The sequence below is a fragment of the Hippopotamus amphibius genome, chromosome 3, assembly GCF_030028045.1.
Source record: "Hippopotamus amphibius kiboko isolate mHipAmp2 chromosome 3, mHipAmp2.hap2, whole genome shotgun sequence".
NCBI classification, from domain to species: domain Eukaryota; kingdom Metazoa; phylum Chordata; class Mammalia; order Artiodactyla; family Hippopotamidae; genus Hippopotamus; species Hippopotamus amphibius.
Window position 1 is genome coordinate 49,136,318 of NC_080188.1, and position 23,325 is coordinate 49,159,642.

The 23,325-nt window shown below is 34.3% G+C and overlaps 1 protein-coding gene across 3 annotated transcripts in view; it reads left to right on the forward strand.

Moving 5' to 3' along the window:
- MRPL1 (mitochondrial ribosomal protein L1) overlaps positions 1–23,325 on the forward strand; it is a 66,350-nt gene that overhangs the window by 17,954 nt on the left and 25,071 nt on the right. For 2 of the 3 annotated variants that reach the window (XM_057727984.1, XM_057727985.1), the window contains 4 exons: positions 1,252–1,510; positions 3,899–3,982; positions 5,505–5,576; positions 9,321–9,432. In XM_057727984.1, the coding sequence (XP_057583967.1) occupies positions 1,252–1,510; positions 3,899–3,982; positions 5,505–5,576; positions 9,321–9,432 (527 nt within the window). The remainder of the gene's footprint in view (positions 1–1,251; positions 1,511–3,898; positions 3,983–5,504; positions 5,577–9,320; positions 9,433–23,325) is intronic. The other variant, XM_057727986.1, reaches the window with a different exon arrangement.

Below are 23,325 nucleotides of genomic sequence, written 5' to 3' on the forward strand. Positions count from 1 at the left end.
TTAAGTGATTAGGAAAAGAAAAAAAGAACAGATTTTGTGACACATGAAAATTATAAAATTTAAACTAGTGTTCATAAATAAAGCTTTATTGGAACACAGCTATACTCATTCACTTTTGTACTGTCTGTGGCTGCATTCACATTACAGTGGCAGAGCTGAGTCATTGAGACAAGAGATCCATAAAATATTTGCTATCTGATCCCTTACAGAAAAAGTTTACCAATTCCTGCTGTAGTCAGCTAGAACCTATAATACCTCCCCTTGTGTACCGTTCTATATATCATGCCTCAGTACTTTTATTACATTGTTTCTTTGCCTGGATAACTCTAGCTTTATTGAGATATAATTTACATACCATGCAATTCACCCATTTAAAGTGTACAATTCATTGGTTTTTAGTATATTCACAGAGTTGTGCAGCCATCACAGTCAGTTTTAGAACATTTTCATTACCTTCCCTCAAAACCCCATGCCCATTAGCAGTCACTCCCCATTTCCTTGACCCCCTCCCCTGGCCCTTAGACAACCCCTAAATCTACTGAAAGTAGATGTGTCCATTCTTGATATTTCCTATAAATAGAACCATACAATATGTGGTGCTTTTGTGACTGGCTTCTTTCGCTTAGCATATGTTTAAGGTTCATACAAATTGTGGCATGTATCAGTGCTTCATTCGTTTTCGTTGCCTACTAATATTCTGCTGCATGAATATAATACATTTTGTATATCCATTCCTCAGTTAATGGGCATCTGGGTTGTTTTACTTTTTGGCTCTTTTGAGTAATGCTGCTGTGAACATTTGTGTACAGGTTTTTGTGTGGTCATATATTTTCATTTCTCTTGGGTATATGTCTGGGCTAATTCTTCCTTATCTTTCAAGAATTGACTTCAGAGTCATCTCTTTCAGAACTCTTCCCTTCCTCCTGGGCTGGGTTAATGTCTTTTCCCTACGACCCTGATAACATTCTCATAATATTTCCCCACATTATGTTGAAATTATCTATTTACATCTCCATCTCCTCTACTCTAAGTTCCTGGAGAGCAGCATCAATGCCTTATCCAACTTTGTATCAACTGCAAACAGTTCAAAAATTCACTTAATATTTGTTGAACTAGAAAAACTGTAATCTGTGCTTTTGAATTAAAATCAACTTTATCTTTTGTCATTTTTTGGTCTAATGTACATTGGCTTTTTTTTTTAAGTCTCTTGGACTACATATTGAGGTAATTTTCTTGAATTTTTTTTTTAAGGCCTGCAAAGAAAACAAAAAAAGGTGCCAAAGAAAAAGCATCGGATGAGAAAAAAGATGAGTTAGAAAAAATAAAGTCGTATCCCTTTATGGAAGGCGAACCTGAAGATGATGTCTACCTAAAACGCTTATATCCAAGGCAGATATATGAGGTGGAGAAAGCTATTCATTTACTTAAGAAATTTCAAGTTCTGGACTTTACTAATCCAAAGCAAGGTGTTTATCTTGATTTGACACTGGATATAACACTGGGGAAGAAGGTACGTAGACTCAATTAAAATTTATTTGTGAACAGTGGTTGAATGAATTGCTGTTTCTTAATTTAAAAATTTTTGTCTCCTGTAATAATTTTTAGAAAATCTTATGCACTTTCTGAACTTTAGGATGAAAAATATGTTTGTTTGTCTTAATTTTCCAACTATAAAATGTTGAACATACTCTGCAGAGTTGATGAACATATATCTCCTGTTCATCTGAAAGTCACTGGTATAAATTTTAACAAAAGTAGTATTAAAATTAATTGAGGTATTTCTGTAACTTTGAAAAATGACTTAGGCTGCCTGGGTATGTTGTTCCTTCTCTGTAAGTGAGGACTTTGGATTAGCTTAATAGCCTTCAGATGTGTTCCTTAGAATCCTAAAATTGAGACTAAGTTTGTGTGGGTTGCCAAGCCCCCTATTCTTGTCTCATTCAAAACCTTTCTGCTTTGTCTGTTTATATATTGTAGTTCCATGGAAGACTTGTTTATAAAATTCTAAGAGTGGGAAAAACACTAGATTAGAGTTGAGGTCCATTACAAATAAATTTTATAAGCTTCTCACTTAAGAAATCTAATTTTTTTTTGACATGATATTTTAATTTTTATTCTGAGGGTGTCCTTTTTTGGTCAGACTAGAAGGTGTATGTTTTTGAATACAATTTAACAACCTCAACAACAACAGTTGAGCACACAGAAGGAGGCAGTAAAGCATAGTGCTTAAGAGCATAGGCTCTGGAGTCGGGTTACACTACAGGTCAGAATCCTGGCATCACCAATTACCTGCTCTTTGACTTTGAGCTTCTGATTTAACCTCTCCAAATCTCAGTTTTTTCCTCTCTTTATAAAGGGAGATAAAATGCTTATTAGTTCATTTGGTTATGGTGAGGATTAAATGAGATAATAGTGAAGGATTTGATAATTGTTTAATAATAACGATCAACATTTACTGGAAACTTTCTGTGTACCAGCCACAATGCTAAATGCTTTGCATGCATTTTCTCATTTAATTCTATAATAATCTCAGAAGAGGAAGCTGAGACACAGAATGTGAAGTAACTTCAAGGTCACAGAGTTGGGAGTGAAGTTAGGATTTGAACCAAGATCTGTCTCATTTCTTAATTCTTATTTATTATAGTTTATATCAGCCCTATTGTAATTTTATTTTATACCATGGTGTTACTATTCTTTTATTTTAAAATATTGTAGTGTCCAAGATAGTCACTTTTTCAGTCAAGCATTAGTGTAGTTTATAACGAAGTCTTGTAGGACCAAGGTTTCATTTCATAAATGGAAACCACTTGTAAATTAATAACATTGAAAGGGTACAGTTGTCTTCCTGAAACATTTTTTGTTCTTGATAGAGTGCTTGTAAAACAAGCCGGCATTCCCCCAGGGGATGCTATTATTGCGATTGCTTGCCATTGAAAAATTTACTGAAACCAGTCATGACATGTTAATGGCAAAGGAATGCCATTCAATAAAACTGAATTGCATGTCTGATATGAAGTGTGCTTAAGAATTTTTGTCTTCTTGTCTGAAAAGAAATTCTCAGGAGTTTATCTCTACTCAAAGCTTTTCTAAAAATACAGTCTTTCAATCAGTTTTAATTAGGGAACAGCTCCTTTTCTCTTTCTTCCAGACCTTAAGGCTGCAGCAAAACTATGGGCCTAGAACTTGTTTCTATGTGAAGCCTCCCTAAGAGATCTGAGCCATACGCCTAGACAGGTCCTTGACCCAATGACTGAACAAATTAGTTCTGCGGCCCTGTAGAAACCCCACCTGTATTAGGGTTCCTCAAATGCATTCCGTTATGTATTTGGGATTTTCCAGTTGACTTTCCATATATATCTGAAAGTGGTGGGTGGTCCAGGTTATTTTAAAATAGACCCAATTGGAAGAGCCTTTCAGGTTTGGCAGTCTATTTTGGATTTAGAGTTGATATCATTTGATTTACCTGATTGTTTAGAACCAATGATGGAAACTAGGGGTGACCTTCTGAGCAGATCAGCTGGATATTGTTCAGTATGCATAGGGGTATACATGTCCTCTTTGATGGTGTAAAAAAAATTACATGTTCTTTTGAATTTAATTCAGGGTAGTAAGCATTTATTGGCATCCATCATGTGGAAAGCATTGTACTAGGTGCTAGGAAAGATAGGGATTGTGCAAACACATCTCTTAATATGTGAGAGATTGTGACGAATGATGTAAACATAGAAGCCAAGTGCCATGGGAGTATGGAGCTGAGGAGAGAGATTTAGATTTTTATTAATTATGATTTCTTACAAAAGAAATATAGTCTCTTATGCCTTAAAGTGTAATCAGTGAATATTTCAGATATAGAAAAGATGAGTGAATTTTTCTTGTTTTTCCATTGTTGTGTATTTAGAAAAAAGTGGAGCCATTTGCCAGTGTTCTTAGTTTGCCATACCCATTCGTTTCAGAAATCAATAAAGTTGCTGTATTTACAGGGGTGAGTAACCTTTATTAATTTTTTATATCATATTTTTACATATCACATTAATCAATGATTAGAATAACTGAATGAGTAGAGTTAGAGAAAATCCTAGCATTCCCCTAGACTTATTTTCCGCATGTGAAGCTCAAAGCAATTAGATGACTTATTTGAGGTTATGCCATTAGTTTGAAAAGAGCTAAGGCACAACATTAACTTCATCATTATTCATCTATCATATTATGTTTCTCACAGGAAACTGAACAGAAGTATAGAATTTTTCCTACTAGCTGCTGCTTCCTACTGAAACTTTTCTCTTCAAACAAGAATAACATTGACTTTAAAGCAGTGGGCCCGTTTAGTGCCGTGAAGACACAGAAACCACACTTTTAAAATGGTTTAGTCTAGAAAGTCAAGGAAGTCAAGGCGCTAACAAATATAGTAATACAGCTCTGTCATTTTTTTTTAAAATTTTTATTTATTTATTTATTTATATTTTAAAATTTTATTTGTTTTGGCTGTGTTGGGTCCCCGTTGCTGTGTGCAGGCTCTCTGTAGTTGCAGAGAGTGGAGGCCACTCTTCATTGCAGCGCGAGGGCCTCTCATTGCGGTAGCTTTTCTTGTTGCAGAGTATGGGCTCTAGGCATGCAGACTTCAGCAGTTGGAGCATGAGGGCTCAGTAGTTGTGGCTCATGGACACAGTAGCCGTGGTGCACCGTGGTGAGTAGTGGTGCACCGTGGTGAGTAGCTCACAGGCTCAGTAGCCGTGGTGCACCGGCTTAGTTGCTCCGAGGAATGTGGGATCCTCCTGGACCAGGGCTTGAACCTGTGTACCCTGCATTGGTACCCTGCAGATTCTTAACCACTGTGCCACCAGAGAAGCCTGTCATTTCTTTTTTATAAACATTTGTTTATAACACGTTCATGAATTTGTTTTGTTAAGTGTTTTGATTCCTCTGTGTCTCACTTTGAATGAAGAAATTCTTTACTTTTCCCTCAGAAAAGTAGAGAATATAGCTCTTGGAATGCCACAAAACTTGAGTAAATAAGGTAGTGATGTATTTTCATAATAAAACCAAATGTCTTAAATGGGCCATGTAGAAAAAAACCTAAAAACTAGTACTGTATATTTTTCTTTTGAATTTTCAGACAGTAGGCTAAATTTTGGTTCTCATTTCTTAAATTAAAAAATTCTTACCCTTGTATATCAGTTTGATAAAATGTTTTCATTTAAATTAGCAAAACTACATATGTTATAGTTTTATACTTTTGGAAGATGTTGTATTAATAGCACTGAAGACTAAGGACCACTTGGTGGATTCCTAATATACCATTCTGATGTGTTTCTTCATATGTTAGACAAGCTAAACTTGTTCTGGATGTAGTATCCCTGATGCATCTAGTTGAAAATTAATGCACATTCAATTAAAAGTAAATAACACAGTTTTTATTTTGAACCGTGGTATTATTTCTGACAAAATACTTGAAAGCAGGCTGAATTTGTTTAAAGATTGATATTCAAACTATTGTGTTTTGGTAGAATGCATCAGAGATTAAAATAGCAGAAGAAAATGGAGCTGCGTTTGCAGGAGGAGTTAATCTGATTCAGAAGGTACAGTATTATTTTCATGTTCATTAGTTATAGAAATTGTTCTGTTGTCTTTGCCAGCCATTGATTTATTACATGTGAAACATAACCACTATGTTCATATCTTTTGATAAATGGTTAGTAGAGCTTTACAGAACAGGGGAAAATATTCTTACTCTTTTAAGTCTCAAAATCAAGCTAAGAAAAAACTATCCAGACTTTCTGATATTAATTATGCTTGATTTATATTGTGATTTTTTTTTGCTTTGCTTCCTATATGTTTGTGAAAGTTTTATGGGTAGACTGGAAAGGACAGTATGATTCTTTGTGATTCTGAATGTGAGATTTAAGATGAAATCCAAAAGGTAGCACACGTGGATATCTCTATTCCTGTCTTGAAGGTCAGATGCTTGTTTTGCTTTCTTGAAGTAAAAAGTGTGATTTGCTTTAGTAGATCACAAAGGATAGTATCTGACCTCTATAAAATGGTACTTTGAGTTACTCTTAACTTTTACCACCTCACCTCTCCCCAACTTCATCAGTTCAAGTAGTGTAGGCTTAGCATGCAAAAAAATGATTATATAGTCTGCCTTGAGAAAATAACAAAGAATTTATGGAGCCCATTTGAAACGAAGGCAACATTTTTTTTTTTTTTTTAAAGAGATGGGGAGGGGAATTTTCTGGTGGTCCAGTGGTTAGAACTCTGCACTTTAACTGACAAGGAGCTAAGATCCCTCATGGCCCTGCAGCATTCCCCCTCTGCCCCCCCCCCCCCCAAAAAAAAGATGTCAGGAGAAGAGGCACATCTGATGAATTTTAGGAGTTGTTTCTGAAATACAAAAGATTTCCCTTAACATTCTCTAAAGTCTTCTCTTCTAAATTTAATCATTTAGACTATGGAATACTTTTCTTTTTGTTTTTAGAACAGGAGAAAGTGATTTGAAAATTTATCTTTTGTTCTGTATCTAGATTTTGATTTGGAGGAAGTTTTAACTGGACCCTTCTTTTGGGATGTACAGCAGTGCTCGTAGCTTTTTTTTTCCTACCCCAATAGTACTCTAAATTTGGTATGGATTCTGGATTTTTAAGGAGAGTCTCTAGAATTATTTTTGGGAGCAGAAATAATGGAAAATATGAAGAGATTGTACTTTCATACACTTCTAGGTCAAAGTCAGAGGGTGATACCCAATTGTTTCTGATGTATCATACATTTTAATAAGATTATTAAAATTATTTTAATTATTAAAAAATAATACTACAAATTCTTCGGAATTTGAGAGTGGAGCTTGGTCTCTGGAGTTAGAGAACTATTCTTAACTATTCTTATTAAACTGTGTACTGCTTTCCATCTGCTTTCTTCCTGCAAGCATAAGAGTATCGTATAGAACTGTCATAGCAACAGTGGAGTTTGAGTAGATATCTCCACTTTTTAAATGTTAGGTAAGAGATTACTTCTCAAGAAAGAAATGGTAAGGGGAGCAGAAAGCATTCTGTATCATTAAGTTCATTAAATAAAATATTTTGAAAAAAGTAACCCAAGTAAGGAAACCAAGTGCATGTTGAAATTATTTGGTAAGTAAAATATTACAGGTACAGAATTTCTCTTTAGATGCCCCACAGATGATCTATTATTAGAGGGAAAAATGCCACCTCTATACAGTATCAAAATGAGCATATTTTTGCAAATTAGCACCTCATATCTTTTAAAATGCATCCATTTTATTTTTAAAAGGTATTCAGGTTGTGAAGTAAATTCAGTACAGTTTTATAAATAGTACCATGGCTGCATTTTGGTTTTTTTACACATTCTTGTATTTTTTAGTAGTTTAAATATCAATACTATTTTACCTAGTGTTTATAATAGGCAAATGTAGGATGAATTCACTGAACTTTTAGTCATTTCTTAGGTAAGACTTTATTTACTAAATTCATTTTGCTTTAGTTACAATACTTGTGAAGTATCACAAGTATGCTTGGTTCTGAGGGATTTTTAAATAGTTTCATTTTTACTTGTAACTAAAGCATGATTTTCATCTATATAGTTTTATATTATTCCATGATATGATCTTAAGGTTAACTATAGCATAACTTTCAAACGTGATTTTTAGTTTAATTCAAAGGAACATGTTTTAGAATCAGTATTAGAAGATGTTGGAGTAGAAATTTCACATACAGTTCATTGATGTTTCAAAATTGCCTCTGCTTTCATGTTTCTTATGATGAGGGCTCTGGTTCTGGAACCACACTGCCTGTGTTTGAAATCTGGGTCTCGCTCTTAAAAGTGCACAGACTGACTTGTCTTCCCTGAGCCCTCCATTTCCTTATCTGGAGTATGTGGTCAATAGTACTTTCCTCGCAGAGTTATTGTAAAGACTTGATGAACTAAACCATGTAACATGCTTAGCAGAATGCTTGGCGTGTTATAAGTACTCTTTTAAAGTAAGTTGCTATTCAGGGGCGCACAGCATGTTGTTTGGGGAGGGAAGAATTTTTAAAAAGAAGAAATAGTAACAGGAAGATAAAATTCCAGAATCACACTTAATTTTGCCACAGTTCAGGTTTTTACGGTTCAGTGTGTAACACCAAACCAAGGCTTTGAATGACGTGTTGTGGTAAGATTTTACGCAAAAAATTCATTGGTAAAATATTTATTGCCCAGGCAGTATTGTTCTAAAAAGTTGCTTCATTTTATAATCAACTAAATTTTTAAATGGAGTATACTATAGGAGTAAAATAATTATTTTGGGTGCCTGCCTGAATTAGTTTAAAATGTCTTTGAAAAATTGAAATTATATTCTTTGCTCTTAGAATGGAATTAGAGTATGGATCATAAACTATAAGTAAACTTGTATTTGACCATCCCACTCCTCTTTTATTTTCTGGAGGCAAAGAGAATTTTGGTTTCAGTTCTTTGTGAAAATAATTATAGACTCAGTTCTCTTGATGCTCCAAATTTAGGAAAACAGTGTAGTTGCTAGTGATTTGGCAACTAGTGATTATTAATTTTACATTTGATCTATTGCAAAATTTTCAGCATATTTCTTCAGTTTTTTTTTAAATGATTTTTTATTTTATTTATTTATTTTTGGCTGCGTTGGGTCTTTATTGCTGCGCACAGCAGTGAAGTTCTCTAGTTGTGGCAAGTGGGGGCTACTCTTTGTTGTGGTGCATGGGCTTCTCATTGTGGTAGCTTCTCTGGTGGTGGAGCACAGGCTCTAGGCTCATGGGCTTCAGTAGTTGTGGCTCTTGGGTTCCAGAGCACTGGCTCAGCAGTTGTGGCGCATGGGCTTAGTTGCTCCACGGCTTGTGGGATTTTCCCAGACCAGGGGCTGAACCTGTGTCCCCTGCATTGGCAGGCGGATTCTTAACCACTGCGCCACCAGGAAAGTCCCTCTTCAGTTTTGATGGACATATGAATTCAACTTTGTGGGACTGTATGAGCCATGTACACATCAGTGCTGTTTAGCTTATAACACTTGCCTAACATAACCCCGTGGAAGAATTAAGTCTATTAAATGTTTGTTTGTTTGTTTGTTTTTAATAGATGTGGCTATTTAAAAAAAAAAACACATATCAGAAAATGTTTTGCTTCTGATGGCTTAAGAAATTGATAAATGAATTCATATGATCCTTGTGTCTGAAGAAAAGAATTGTGTTTAGTATCTGTTTTCTAAATTATAAGGGAAATTATTACTATATTAGAAGTTTTTTTAGAAGGATAAAGCTTTTTATATAATCTAAGGTTATCTTTTTCCCCCTGATTTTCAGGTTTTGGATGATGAAATTCAACCAGACTTTTATGTAGCTGTTCCAGAAATAATGCCTGAGCTTAATCCATTAAGGAAGAAACTGAAAAAAAGATTTCCTAAGTTTACTCGAAGTAAGGGAGAATTCTTTTACTATTTCAATACGCCATCAACAACACTCTAATATATATATTTAGTTAGAAAACAAAATTGCTAATATGTATGTAGAATACATAATATGTTCTGATATTTGAGTTTTGTGTTATATAAGATAATGTGGATTTAATATTTTTTTCCTTGGTGATTTAATGTAATTTGAAAACCTAGTTACTTTATAATACTAGATCTTTAAATTTAGCCCATATTCCAGTTTTAAATTAGTGGAACATATTACCCACTAGGTATGTTATCATCATACTATTTTATACCTCTATCAATATAACGTTTGCTCATTTATGTTAGCATTCAACATATATGTGTGAATGCTTACTGTGTATGATTCTGCAGTTATTTCCCTCGAGCAGCTTTCCCCTTATGAAAACTAGTGAGAGAAGTAAAGGTGCTACATAAATAGCGTTGTTATAAAGTATGAAGTATTATATGATAAATTCACAAGGTGCTATAGGTGTTCAGTAGAGGAGGAATTTTATACATAGGTAGGGAGATCAGAGAAGGCATCCTGAAGGGGGTGACATTTAAACTGTACCTTGAATAATTTGGTGAGCAGATTAAGGGGGATATTATTTTGAGTAGAAAGAATCAGTTAAGTATAGATATTGAAGTCAGAAATTATAGGCTACGTTCCAGAATTATCAATTAGTTCTCTTTGGCTGTAGTGAATGGTACCCCTACTTTGAAATGAAAGAGAATATGTTGGATAGGTAGATTGATGCCATATTGAGCAGAATCTTGAATAAGATCCTAATAAATTTGGATTATTATTCTGTATTCAGCAGAAATCTCTTAGAAGTTTTCAAGGCGGGGGATTCTTTAGAGCTTTAATCTAGCAAGAGTTTGTAAGATGCATTGACATGAATCAAAAGTAGAGGCAGGGAGACCAGGAGACCAGTTCAGGTGCAGTTGCCAGAGACTAATAAATGTATTGTTTACATTAAAGTCTTCATAATGAAACTGGGGTGAAGAGGACAGATGTCAAAGATTATAGGACTTTGCACTAAGTAGTTAGGAATGGACATGTTGAGAGAGAGTAAGGAAAGAGGCAAAGATGCTGAGATTTTTTTTAGCCTAGGGATTTCTCCTCATAAATTGATATCATTAATGGAAACAGGGAGTAGATTTGGGAGTAAAAGTAAGTTCATTTGTAGACATAGTTTCTTTTAGATGGTGCTGGATATCTGCTATAGATAGGTGTTATTTCAAATAAAATTTTATAAGGTAAAAGAGCAAATATTTTAAATCATTTTAGTAGATTGGTCTTCAAATTTTAACTCTAGTTGAGCTAAAAAAATCCTGCTAAAATTCTTCATACATGATAGCCACTAATGCTCATCTGAATTATAGATCATGTTCTCTATACTGTAAACAAATTCAAATGTACTCTAAGTTTTGTTGTACTAGTGTTTTGTTTATTTTTGATAGCCTGCATTGAATAACACATCTTTACGAGATACTGGACTGAGGTTTGGCGCTTTTTTTAGGAATTTTCATTGTAATGGTGTTTGTTGTCATGGAATCACACTTACATTCTCTCCTAAGTAAGACCTGAAATCGAACATTATTTTAAAAATTAAATCAGAATTGCAGTTGAATTTGAAAATAATTCTTATATTTTTTTTCTAATTAAAATCAAGCTTGACAAGGCCAAACAATATTATAGTCAATTAAAACTGAAACTGAGTACTGAATATATCTGTATTCAGCTTGCTCCTTCCTTTGCACAGTTAACTGGTTTTTTCACAGAAATTAATTTTTTTTACCTTTGCTATTTTATCCATTCTTTGAATAACTCTTTTGGCCTCAATTTTCTTTAGTGTTGAGGTTTTTTATTACTATTTTCAATGCAAAATTTGGGGCTGAAAGGTTTTCAAATAACTCATTTCTTTATTTCAAATAAGAAAAGTTTCTGTTGAAAATGTTTATTTTTATTAGTGGGCTTTATTTCTGCTTTCATAATGAATCATAGCTTCTGTATACCATGGTCAGGTTACCTAGGTATGCCCTCCCCCTTCATCCCCCCAATTTGCTTAACAAAGCATCTTGGAAAAACAGACAGACCTTTCTCTTTCTCTGACTTTTTCTTTTCACCCCCACACATCCGTTTAACAGCACTGGCAAAACATTTGTGTTCTTTAAACATGAAGACAAACATTTAACCTGTCAAAAATGTTGAATCAGAATACACCAGATGTGCAATAGAACAAATGAAGCTTGTATTGTGCATTTTTAGAGCTTATTCAGATTCTTGTTTAGGAACACTTGATTCCCCTTACATCCAACAAAAGATGTAAGGGTAAAATAGAAATTACATTTTGAGCAAATGGATGGAATTAAAAAACAAACAAACCAACCTCTGCAGCTGAGCTCATTAGTTTCCCATTTTGTCTTACATTTTGTTTTTCTAGTGGGAGTGGGTGTAACCAACTTGGCTGAATTGAATGTGCACATTTTGCAGCATGTTTAATGCTGTAGTTTTATTTGTTTTATTTTAATTGCTTATGTAACTATAGGCAAGTTCTCTATTTTTCCAGTGCATATTTGGCTTATTTTCTTAGTATTTCTTTTTTATCTCATTAAAAAAAGAGATTTAAAACTTGCTTTTTAAAATTTCTTGGAAGAAATTGGGCTTCATTTTGCTTGTCAACTAGCTTTTTTACCCCGCAATATAAATGCCCCCTGAAATTCTTTCTTATCAAATATAGATGTCTTATTGATATTTTAAAATTTTCTTTATTCCTAATCTTATTTAGCATTTAATAAACAAAAATACTAGTATGAAAAATATCTTGACCTAATGGAATCAGTTTTCTATTATGCATATTAAGCCATAGTAGGTACTATGGCAGATATGGAAACAGTTGAATTCTTTTAAAGCATACTAAGTTGTTGTCAGGTAAGTGACAAGATTAGAAAATTGGACATAGTAATGTGTGTTCCTATTAACACATAGCTCTTAGAATTGAGGGACTTCCCTCATTGCACAGTGGTTAAGACTCCATGCTCCCAATGCAAGGGACCTGAGTTTGATCCCTGGCCAGTTAGATCCCGCATGCCTGCCTCAACTAAGAGTTTGCATGCCACAACTAAGGAGCCCACATGCCGCAACTAAGACCCAGTGCAGCCAAATAAATAAATAAATAAATATTGAAAAACAAAAGAAGAATTGAACATCAGTGCTTCAGTTGGAGTCTTGTCAAAAGGATATTTCAGCAAACTTGTCTGAAGAGTATTCACATCTACTGAGTAGGGCACTGCTTTCTGTAAGGAAGTTGGTATTGTATCATATTTGAGAGTAAAGGATGTAAAATTATTGAAATCTAATGTAAATTATTTTTAACTCATAGATTGACCTGCTGTACTTCAGAGTTTTGCTTGCATTATTGAAACAGTTATTTGATTGTATAAAGAAAAATGCTAAAACAGAGAATTTTTGTAGGGTAGCCAACTTGAAATTTTTCTAAATTTCCCTCTCTCATGTATTAGTTTAAAAACTAAAAGACTCCAATGAGGATTAGGTATGATTATAATTATTATAGATGAATTATTGATGTATTACAGCTGGTTCTGTTACTCTCCTCATTTCCCTTAGTCCAGCTGTAGTGGCCTGCTTGCCCTTCTTTATACACACTAAATGGTCTCCCTTCTCAGGTCTTTGGACTCATTGTCCCATCTGTCTCTAATGCTCCTTGCTAATTTGCCTGGCTCACATTCTCATTCAAATATCAGCTAAACAGAGAGGCCCTCGTGACCATCCTATATAAAATATTAATCTCCACTTCCCATTATCACTGGATTTCTCATTATTGTGTTTTTTTGTATTCTTTTTTTAAGGCTTATCAGTCCTGACATCTTACATTTTTAATTTGTTGGTGTGTGTTCAATTTCTCCCATTAGAATAAGGACATTTTTGGTTTTGTCCACTACTGTATTTCCATGACCTAGAATAGCACCCAGCACATAGTAGGTACTCAACAAATATTTGTACAGTGAATGCACATTTACTGCAGCATTCAGTTGATAAAAGATATAGATTAAATATTGCAACCGAGGAACGGGTTATCTATGATTTATAAGTTTTTTAGATTAGAATAATTTTATTTATCGTTATGTGTCAAGCCTTGAGCATGATGGCTATGAACAAGATGAAGTCCTTGCTGTTTTAGAGTTAATAGTTTTGTTTTCTGCACTAGACAAACTGATCTACTGAGCATTGAATTTTAATTCAGTTAGCTCTATTTCTCTAGTTAAAGAAATAAACCAAAAACAAAACACATAACCTCAAAACCTTCATTTGATTCAGCTATCCTTTATAGCTATGATCTTACTTCTTTCTGTCATTTCATACCAATTTTTTCAAGCAGGACCTCTTTAGTGGTTGGCTGTCTCCATTTCCTTACCATGTATTATTCTTCCCTACATACTTTTCTCCCATAATTCAGCTAAAATGTTGTTCTCACTACTAATCACTGATCTTTCCTTTGCCACATTTAAAGATCTGTTTTAAGTTTTTTCTATTTCTTGAAACTAACTTTTACACTGTACAGTCTTAACTCACTTTTTTTCTCATTAACTACTCCTTCTTTGTCTTCCCTGGCTTCTTATATTCTGCTTACTTTACTGTCATATTCTTTGGTGGAGAAGAAAAGAGAAGGTACATCAGAATGAAATACCTGATCATATAGTTTAGGATAGGTTATGTTCATTACAAAAATTGAATGGAGAGAATTAGAGGAAGAGAAAGGAAAAAGAAAGAGGAGAAAAGTAAAAAAATGTAAACACACAGAGAAAAGAGAAAATGGAGAAAGAAAAGAGCAACTATGTATCAATAAGGAATAGCAAAGCCCTAAAAATAGTGGGGAAAATTTAACATTGGGCTATATTGAAAAGCAGAATAGAACAGTGGCTGACATAGACCTCTTTCTGTCTTGGCTTTATCACTTACTGTGACCTTGAACAAATTTTTGAACATTTTTTGTGCTTTTGTTTATTCATCTACAAATGGGTTTCATGATAACATCTCCCCATAGTGTTTTTGCTATAATGTGCAAGAGCTTAGCACAGGCTGGGTACATAACAAATACATGATATATATGAGCCTCTGTTATTATTGACTCCTATAATTCCTAAAGTAGCAAGTCATGCTCCATAATTACATTTTTTCTTTTTCTTTTCATGATTACTTTAGAACTCATTCTTTTTCATGTCTTCACATATCATTTCTAACTTTATAGCTCATTTATTGAATAAGCAGATAATTATTGAGTGTCTACTATGTTCCAGGCAGTGCATTGAGTACTGAGGACTAAAAGATTAAGATATAGTCCCCATCTTTAAGGAGATGAAAATTGACAGGTGAGAGATGGGAATAAGCTGTTGCTCTGAAATACAGAAAGTGTACTAGTGGAAAATGTACAGAATACTTAGGGGAATGAGGGATATCTTGTAGAATCAGGTTATATAAAGAAGGTAACAGTTGAGAGTTTATGCATATATAGGCATTTTCTTTCCTGATGTGCATGGGGAGAACATTCCAGGTAGAGGAAATGGCCTGTACTAATGCACAAAAGTATGAGTTGGCCAGTTGTGTTCAGAAAATTGTAAGTAGCTTTGTATCGTTTGTTACATAAAATGTTATCAGATAGGTCATTGGGTTAGCAGTGATAGGCAATGAGCCAGATCACGGAGGGCTTTGTGTGCCATACCATGGAGATTAGATTTTATCCTCTGTGCAGATAGGAGCCATTGAAAAATATTGCTCAAAAGAATGATATAAGATTTACTTATTAGAATGACTATATATGGGAGCTGTGTAAATAAAAGGGTGGTGATGTGAGAATGATGAAACTTTACAAACAGAGACCAGTGAGGTGGCTAATGCAGTAGGCTAGGTGAAAGATGAATAAGGACAGAATCTGAGCAGTGACAATGAAGACAGAGAAGAGGAAGGCTGTGGTGGGATACTAAGGAGGTAGAATTAACAGGAGTTACTGATTAGATGTAAGGGAGGGAAGGTAAGGGAGAGGGAGGAATCTAGAGTGAGTCCTTAATTTCCAGTAGCCCAGTGAATATTATTTTAAAGGTAGATATACAGGAGATGAAGCAGGTTTGGGCATGACAATAATATCACGACGAGCTGAGGTAGGGAGGATGGAGATAGGCACAAATCTGTTGTTTTCTGGAAGTATGTATGAAGGTGAAGTGAGATTGTGATAAATAACTGCACACTGTAATCTCTAGAACAAGTAAAAACATACACAAAAAGAGATAGCTTAAAGCTAAATAGAGAAATAAAAATGATACACTAAATTTTTTTGTTTAAAACAAAAAAAGGCTTGTATAGAATAACAGAGGAACAAGTGAAATAAGACAAATAGAAAACACATATCAAATAAAGACCTAAATACGGGGATATGTGTATAAAAACAGATGATTGAACTTGATGTACCCCCCCAAAAAAAACAAAAAACAAAAAAAAAAAACCTAAATGCAGCCATATCATTAGTTAGGTTAATTGGAAATTGAATAAACACTTCAACCAAAAGGCAGAAATTATAAGATGATGTAAAGCATCCAATTATATTGTCTTGGGAGACACGTTTCATATGCAAACACACAAATAAGCTGAAAGTAAAATGAAGAGTGAAGATATACCATGAAAACATTAAGCATTAGAGAATTGAGTTGGCTATTTTATTTTATTATTTTTGTTTATTTTGTTTTATAACTTTTTATGGTTTATTTATTTATTTTTGGCTGCGTTGGGTCTTCATTGCTGCCTTTGGGCTTTCTCTAGTTGTGGTGTGTGGAGGCTACTCTTCGTTTAGGTATGTGGGCTTCTCATTGTGGTGGCTTCTCTTGTTGCGGAGCACAGGCTCTAGGTGCACAGGCTTCAGTAGTAGTGGCTCGCGGGCTCTAGAACGCAGGCTCAGTAGTTGTATACAGCTCATGGGCTTAATTGCTCCACAGCATGTGGAATCTTCTTGGACCAGGGATCAAACCCGTGTCCCCTGCATTGGCAAGTGGATTCTTAACCACTGTACCACCAGGGAAGTCTTGGTTGGCGTTTTTACTGCCAGACAAAATAAACTTTTAAGACAAGGAATTTACTAGAGAAAAAGATGGGTATTCTATATTAATAAAAGGGCATGCAGTGAGAAGCCCATGCACCACAATGAAGAGTAGCCCCTGCTTGCTGCAACTAGAGAAAGCCTGCATGCAGCAATGAAGACCCAATGCAGCCAATAAATAAATAAATTTATAAAAACAAACAAAAAACTAGTGGGACGTGGCTAAAGCAATACTTATAGGAGAATTTACAGCTTTAAGGCTAAGTTAGAAAAGAAAGTTTTAAATCATTGTTCTAAGCTTTTACCTTAAAAATTAGAAAAAAAGAAGCAAATTAAACCCAAAGTAAGTAGAAGGAAGAAAATAATAAATATCAGAGTGGAAGTCAAAGGAAATAGAAAAGAAAAGGACAGACAACAGAGAAAAGCAGTGAAAGGAAAAGCAATGAAAAGATCAATAAAATTGATAAAACTTTAGCTGGGCTGATGTTAAAAAAAAGAGAATATAGATTATCAAGATCAGGAATGAAAGGGGACACCAGTACATAGCCCGTAGACATTAAAAGATAATAAGGCAATATGAAGAACAACTTATGCCAATAAATGTGACAATTTATATGAAATGGGCAAACATCTTGAAAGACACAAATTACTAAAAGTATCCAGAAGAAATATAAGAAACCTAAGAAAATCTAAATAGATCTATATCAAGTAAAGAAAATAAATTAGTAATTTGCATCTTCCCACAATGAAAAGTTCAGGCCCACATGACTTCTTACCGGTGAATTCTATCTAGTATTTAAGGCAGATATAATACCAATCCTTCACAACTTCTTTTAGAAAATAGTGGAGAAGGAGTACTTGCCAACTCGTATATGAGCTCAACATTACCCTGATACTAAAGCTAGATGAGGACATCACAAGAAAAGAAAACTACAGACCAATATTCTTCATGAGCATAGAAGCAAAAGTCTTTTAACAAAATATTAACATATTGAATCCAGCAGTATGTATGTGTGCGTGTATATATGTATGTATACATAAATCTGCATAAATCTACCAGGGAGATTTATTCCAGGAATACAAAATTGGTTTAACATCTGAACATCAATATAGTATACCATGTTAATAGAGTAAAGAATAAAGACTTTATGATCATCTCGGTAGATTCAGAGAAAGCATTTAAGAAAATCTAACACTGATTCATGATAAGAACTCTCAGAATACTAGGAATTGAAGTGAACTTCCTCAACTTGATAAAGCACTTCTATAGAAATCAATAGCTAATATAATTCTTAATGGTGAGACCATTAAGACTGAATGATTTCTACCTAAGATCAGGAACAAGGCAAAGATCTCTGCTTTCACCGCTTATATTCAGTGTTGTAACAGGTCAGAGAAATAAAGGGCATACATATGGGAAAGGAAGAAATAAAAACTCTTTATTTTTAGAAGATATTATCCTGAGATAGTCTAGCAAGTGAATTCTAATAAATGAATTATAGGGATACAAGATTGGGATACAGGATCAGCATACAAAATCAACTATGTACTAGCAATAGACAATCAAAATGAAATTTATAAAGCACCTCCATTCAGGAGAGCATAAAAATATGAATAAACTACTTATGAATAAATATAAGAAAAGATGTGCAAGTGCTTTTGAGAGAAAACTACTAAATGTTGCTGAAAGTTTAAGGAATACCTAAGCAAATAAAGAATATACCATTTCTATGGATTTGAAGTACAATATTGTTAAGATGGAATTCTCCCCATAGTTTTCTATAGATTTAATGTAATCCCAAACTGCCAGAACCCTTAAAAAAAATTTTTTTTATTTAGAAATGAACAAGCTTATTCTAGTATTTAAATGGAAAGATAAAGGACCTGGCATAGAAAAAATGGTTTTAAAAAGGAAGAACAAAGTTTCTTTAAGCAAAGTTGCATTACCTGATTTAAGACTTTACTATACAGCTATAATAATCAAGACTATGTGTTATGGCATAAGGATAAATGTATGTAGGTCAAGCGTTGAGAGTTCAGAAATGGACCCAAACCAAAGGGTGAACTGTTTTTTTGACAAAGGTACTAATAAGGTTATACAGAGAAATAATCGTTTTTTCAGTATAAGGTACTGAAATAACAAGGTACCCCTTTTCTCACATAAAACACAAAATTTAATTCAAAATGGGTTATAGACCTAATTGTAAGGGCTAAAGCCATGAAATTTCATAAGAAAATTTTCTTGGAGAAAATCTTTATGGCCTTGGATTGGGCAGAGATTTCTTAGGGCAGAAAAGTATGCTGCGCCATTGAAGAAAAAGTTACTAATTAGGACTTTATGAGGATTAAAAACATTCCTCATGGGAAGAAACTACTAAGAAAATGGAAAGACAGGCTACAGATTAGGGTAAAATATTTGGCACACGTGTATCTAACAAAGGACTTGTGTCAGAATAAAGAACATTTATACCTCAGTAAGAAGACTTAACCTAATTTTTAAAAAGTGGGGGCAAAAGAATTGAATAGGCACTTTATAAAAGAAAATATACAGTTGGCCATTAAGCACATGAAATGATGCTTGACATGTTGGTCATTAGGGAAATGCAAATTCACATCAACATGTTTTGGTTAGAAAGAGAGAGAAAAGAAACGAATGTATAAGGTCAAAGTAAGGAGGTTTTATTTGTGATTGTTTTAGGATGGAACCGACTTAAAAACTCAAATCTACATCATTATCCCCAATCTATCACTTTTTTCCAGTTTCTTATTTCTGCAGTATTCAGTATTCCATCAGTACCTTCACTTTAGTTTTAATACAGAACTATTTCTTTCCTTTTTTTTCTTTTAATTTAACCATGCATTTTATTTGACTCAATATATCCAAGTATTATTTCAACATATAATCAATATAAAAATATCAAGATTTTAGTTTCTTTTTTAATTCTAAGTCTTCATAATTCAGTGTGTATTTTATACTGAAAGCATGACTTGGTTTGAATTAGCCACATTTCAGATTTTTTCCTCCTTAAGCCCTAGTCTTTCCCACTTCATTATGATTACAACAGCACCATGATTTCAGACCCCAAATTATGAAGTCATTTATTTGTTCATTCTTTCAGCAAACATTTGTCATATTGTACTCCTTATTAATTACCTACCTGCATCTGGGTGGAGATATTAAGTTGGTGGTTGGAGATCATGAGAGAACTTGTGGCCAGAAATATAAATTTGGCAGTTATCAGTGTATAAACGTTTAAAGCAATATGTCTGGATAAGATTGCTTAGGCAGATGTGTATGAATAGAAAAAGAGAGGTCATATGACTCAACCCTCAGTTCACCTTTTGGAAATCAGCTAAGTGAGAGTGGCTCAGCCAACAAGAACGGAATGGAACAGCCAGGGGGAAAATAGTGTTTCAGAGGACAAGTCGTCATGATATGGTAGGAAAAGGGGAGATAAATTCTGTGAACTACTGTTGGTAGGTGAAGTCAGATGAACACTGAGAAATTACTGTTGTATTTCCAATGTGAAGGTCATTGGTGAGCTTGAAAAGATTATTTTCAGTGGAGTAGTAGGGATGTAACTTGATCAAAGTAGATCTAAGAGAAAGTGGAAAGAGGAAGCAGAGACAAAGGATAGACAGCTTTTTAAAAAAAACAAAAAACCTACGTTCTTAAGAGGGTATTGGATGGCCACTGAAAAGCAATATTTTATTTTAAGATGGAAGATTTTATAGCAAATTTGTAAGCTGATGATCATGATCTGGGAAAGCAGGGGAAACTGACAACGTAGAGAAGAGAGAGAGGAGTGATGTCTCTGTATACATGAGGAGGAATGGGGTCCAGTGCTGAAATGAAGAGGCATGACCTTTGATGAGAGCACAAACAGTTTATCCATATGACAGGAAGGAAAGCAGTGTTGTGGGTATAGATTCAGGTCAGTCAGCAGATAATTCTTGAGTGCTCACTATGTACAAGGCATTATTCTTAAGAAAACATAACTTTAAAAAATATATCCATGTTAAAGATGTTTAAATAGAGATATAGGTGGTTTAACCAGGTGCCTGTTTTTTGTACATCACTACTAGCAACTTATTGTTTATTATTATACTATCTATCATATGTTTAGTACTAATTATATCAGAATGTGATACTAAAAAAGACCCAATATTTTTCAGCAGTTGTTCCATATGCACGTCCCTTTTCTCCAAGTTTGATTGTAAGCTCGTTGTAGGTAATTGCTTTCATTTACAGCTGACGTACTCCTGAGCCATCCTGAACAGCTCCTCAGATGATCCTTAAAAGTAATATATGCTGTGGGTATACTGTGCTCTCTATAAAATTAGATTTTTTTTAGTTTATTTTTTTAATTGAAGTATAGTTGATTTATAATGTTGTGTTAATTTCTGCTGTACAGCAAAGTGACTCAGTTATACATATATATACATTCTTTATGTTCTTTTCCATTATGATTTGTCACAGGAGATTGAATATAGTTCTGTGTGCTATACAGTAGGACCTTGTTGTTTATCCATTTCTATATATAATAGTTTGCATCTGCTAACCCTAAATTCCCATTCCATCCCTCCTCCCCCTTGGCAACCACAAGTCTATTCTCTATGTCTGTGAGTCTTTTTGTTTTGTAGATAGTTTCGTGTCATGTTTTAAATTCCGTGATAAGTGATATCATATGGTATTTGTCTTTCTCTTTCTGACTTATTTCACTTGGTATGATAATCTCTAGTTGCATCCACGTTGCTGCAAGTGGCATTATTTCTTTCTTTTTCATGGCTGAGTAGTATTCCATTGTATATATGTACCATGTCTTCTTTATCCATTCATCTGTTGGTGGACATTTAGTTCTTTCCATGTCTTGGCTCTTGTGAACAGTGCTGTTATAAACATAGGGGTTCATGTATCTTTTTGAATTGTAGTTTTCTTTAGATATATGCCCAGGAGTGGGATTGCTGGATCATATGGTAATTCTGTTTTTAGTTTTTTGAGGAAGCTCTGTACTGTTTTGAATAGTAGTTGTATATAGTGAGATTTTCATATTGATTTATCATGGGAAAAGTTACTTGAGACACAGTGAGAAGTGGTGTATCTCTAGTGGGATGTTCCTTATTGTATTTCTTACCCTTCAAATAAATCACACTTTCTTTGTATAAGATTGAAAAATTTTCAGGTTAAGTTATGGTATTGTGGAATATTAGAAGTATGTATGCAACTAGAGATTATCATACTAAGTGAAGTAAGTCAGAAAGAGAAAGACAGATACCATATGATACTACTTATATGTGGAATCTAAAATTTGACACAAGTGAACCCATCTATGAAACAGAAATGGAATCAGGGACATAGAGAATAGACTGGTGGTTGGCAAGGGGGCTAGGGGTGGGAGAGGGTTGGATTGGAAGTTTGGGATTAGCAGATGCAAAGTGATGTATATAGAATGGATTAATAACAAAGTCCTACTGTACAGCACAAGGAAGTCAATGTATTGTGATAAGCCATAATGGAAAAGAATATGGAAAAGAATATATATATGTATAACTGAGTCACTTTGCTGTGTAGCAGTAATTAACACAACATTGTAATTCAACTGTACTTCAATAAAAAATAAATTTAAAAAAAGTTCAGATACTTCCCTGGTGGCATAGTGGTTAAGAATTCACCTGCTAATGCAGGGGACACAGGTTTGATCCCTGGTCCGGAAAGATGCCACATGCCACGGAGCAGCTAAGCCCATGCGCCACAACTACTGAGCCTGTGCTCTAGAGCCCAGAACTACTGAGCCCACGTGCCACAGCTACTGAAGTCTGTGTACCTAGAGCTCATGCTCCACAGCAAGAAAAGCCACCGCAATGAAAAGCCGACGCACTGCAGTGAAGAGTAGTGCCCACTCGCCACAACTAGAAAAAGCCCACACGTAGCAGATAAGTAAAGACCCAATGCAGCCAATAAGTCAATAAATTGATTTTTAAAAAAGTTTAAAGTAAAACTAAAAAAAAAAATGTATTTTTATGTGTTGAATTTGAGTTAAAATGTTAATGATCAAAGATTAGGAAGGTATAGTTTATGTTTGGAATCTCAGGCATGGTCCTTTGAAAATTCTTAGTTTTTACCTTGATTCCTTTTTTTCTCCTTTCTTTATTCAATTGCATCTTTTTTTCCCACCCTAATGGAGGACAAAGTGACGTTAGAATCCAATAAAGTTTCAATTCTTAACTCTTTCTTCATGCCAGCTTCTGTAACCATTTGTGCAGTAATGAGCTGCCTTCAGATTATATCACTCACTGAGATATTTCTACTGCTAGATCTTGCTACTCTTCTAGTTCCTTCATTTCTTTATGGTAAGGCAGGTCAGACGAATTTCATAGAAAAGTAAGTAAAAGTTCTCCGAAGATTTCAAGACTCCACTGTCAGTTTTTATCATAGGTTATTTTATAGGTTTTATTTTAATTTGTCATCAGTGTTTCTAAAGTATAAGCATCATCATTGTATATACTTATTAGTTATTTATTACTGTACAACAGTATCACAAATTTAGTGGCTTAAAACAACATACATTTGCTATCTCAGCTTCTGTGTGTCACGAATGTGTATACAGCTAAGCGAGGTTCTCTGCTTAAGAGTCTCATAAAGCTCCAATCAAGGTGTCAGCCGGGGCTGTGGTTTTATTTGAGACTTGACTGGGGAAAGTGTGCTTCCAGATTCATATGGCTTTTTGGCACAGACCAATTCCTTGCAGGTTTCTGGACTGAGGGTCTCAGTTTCTTGACCCA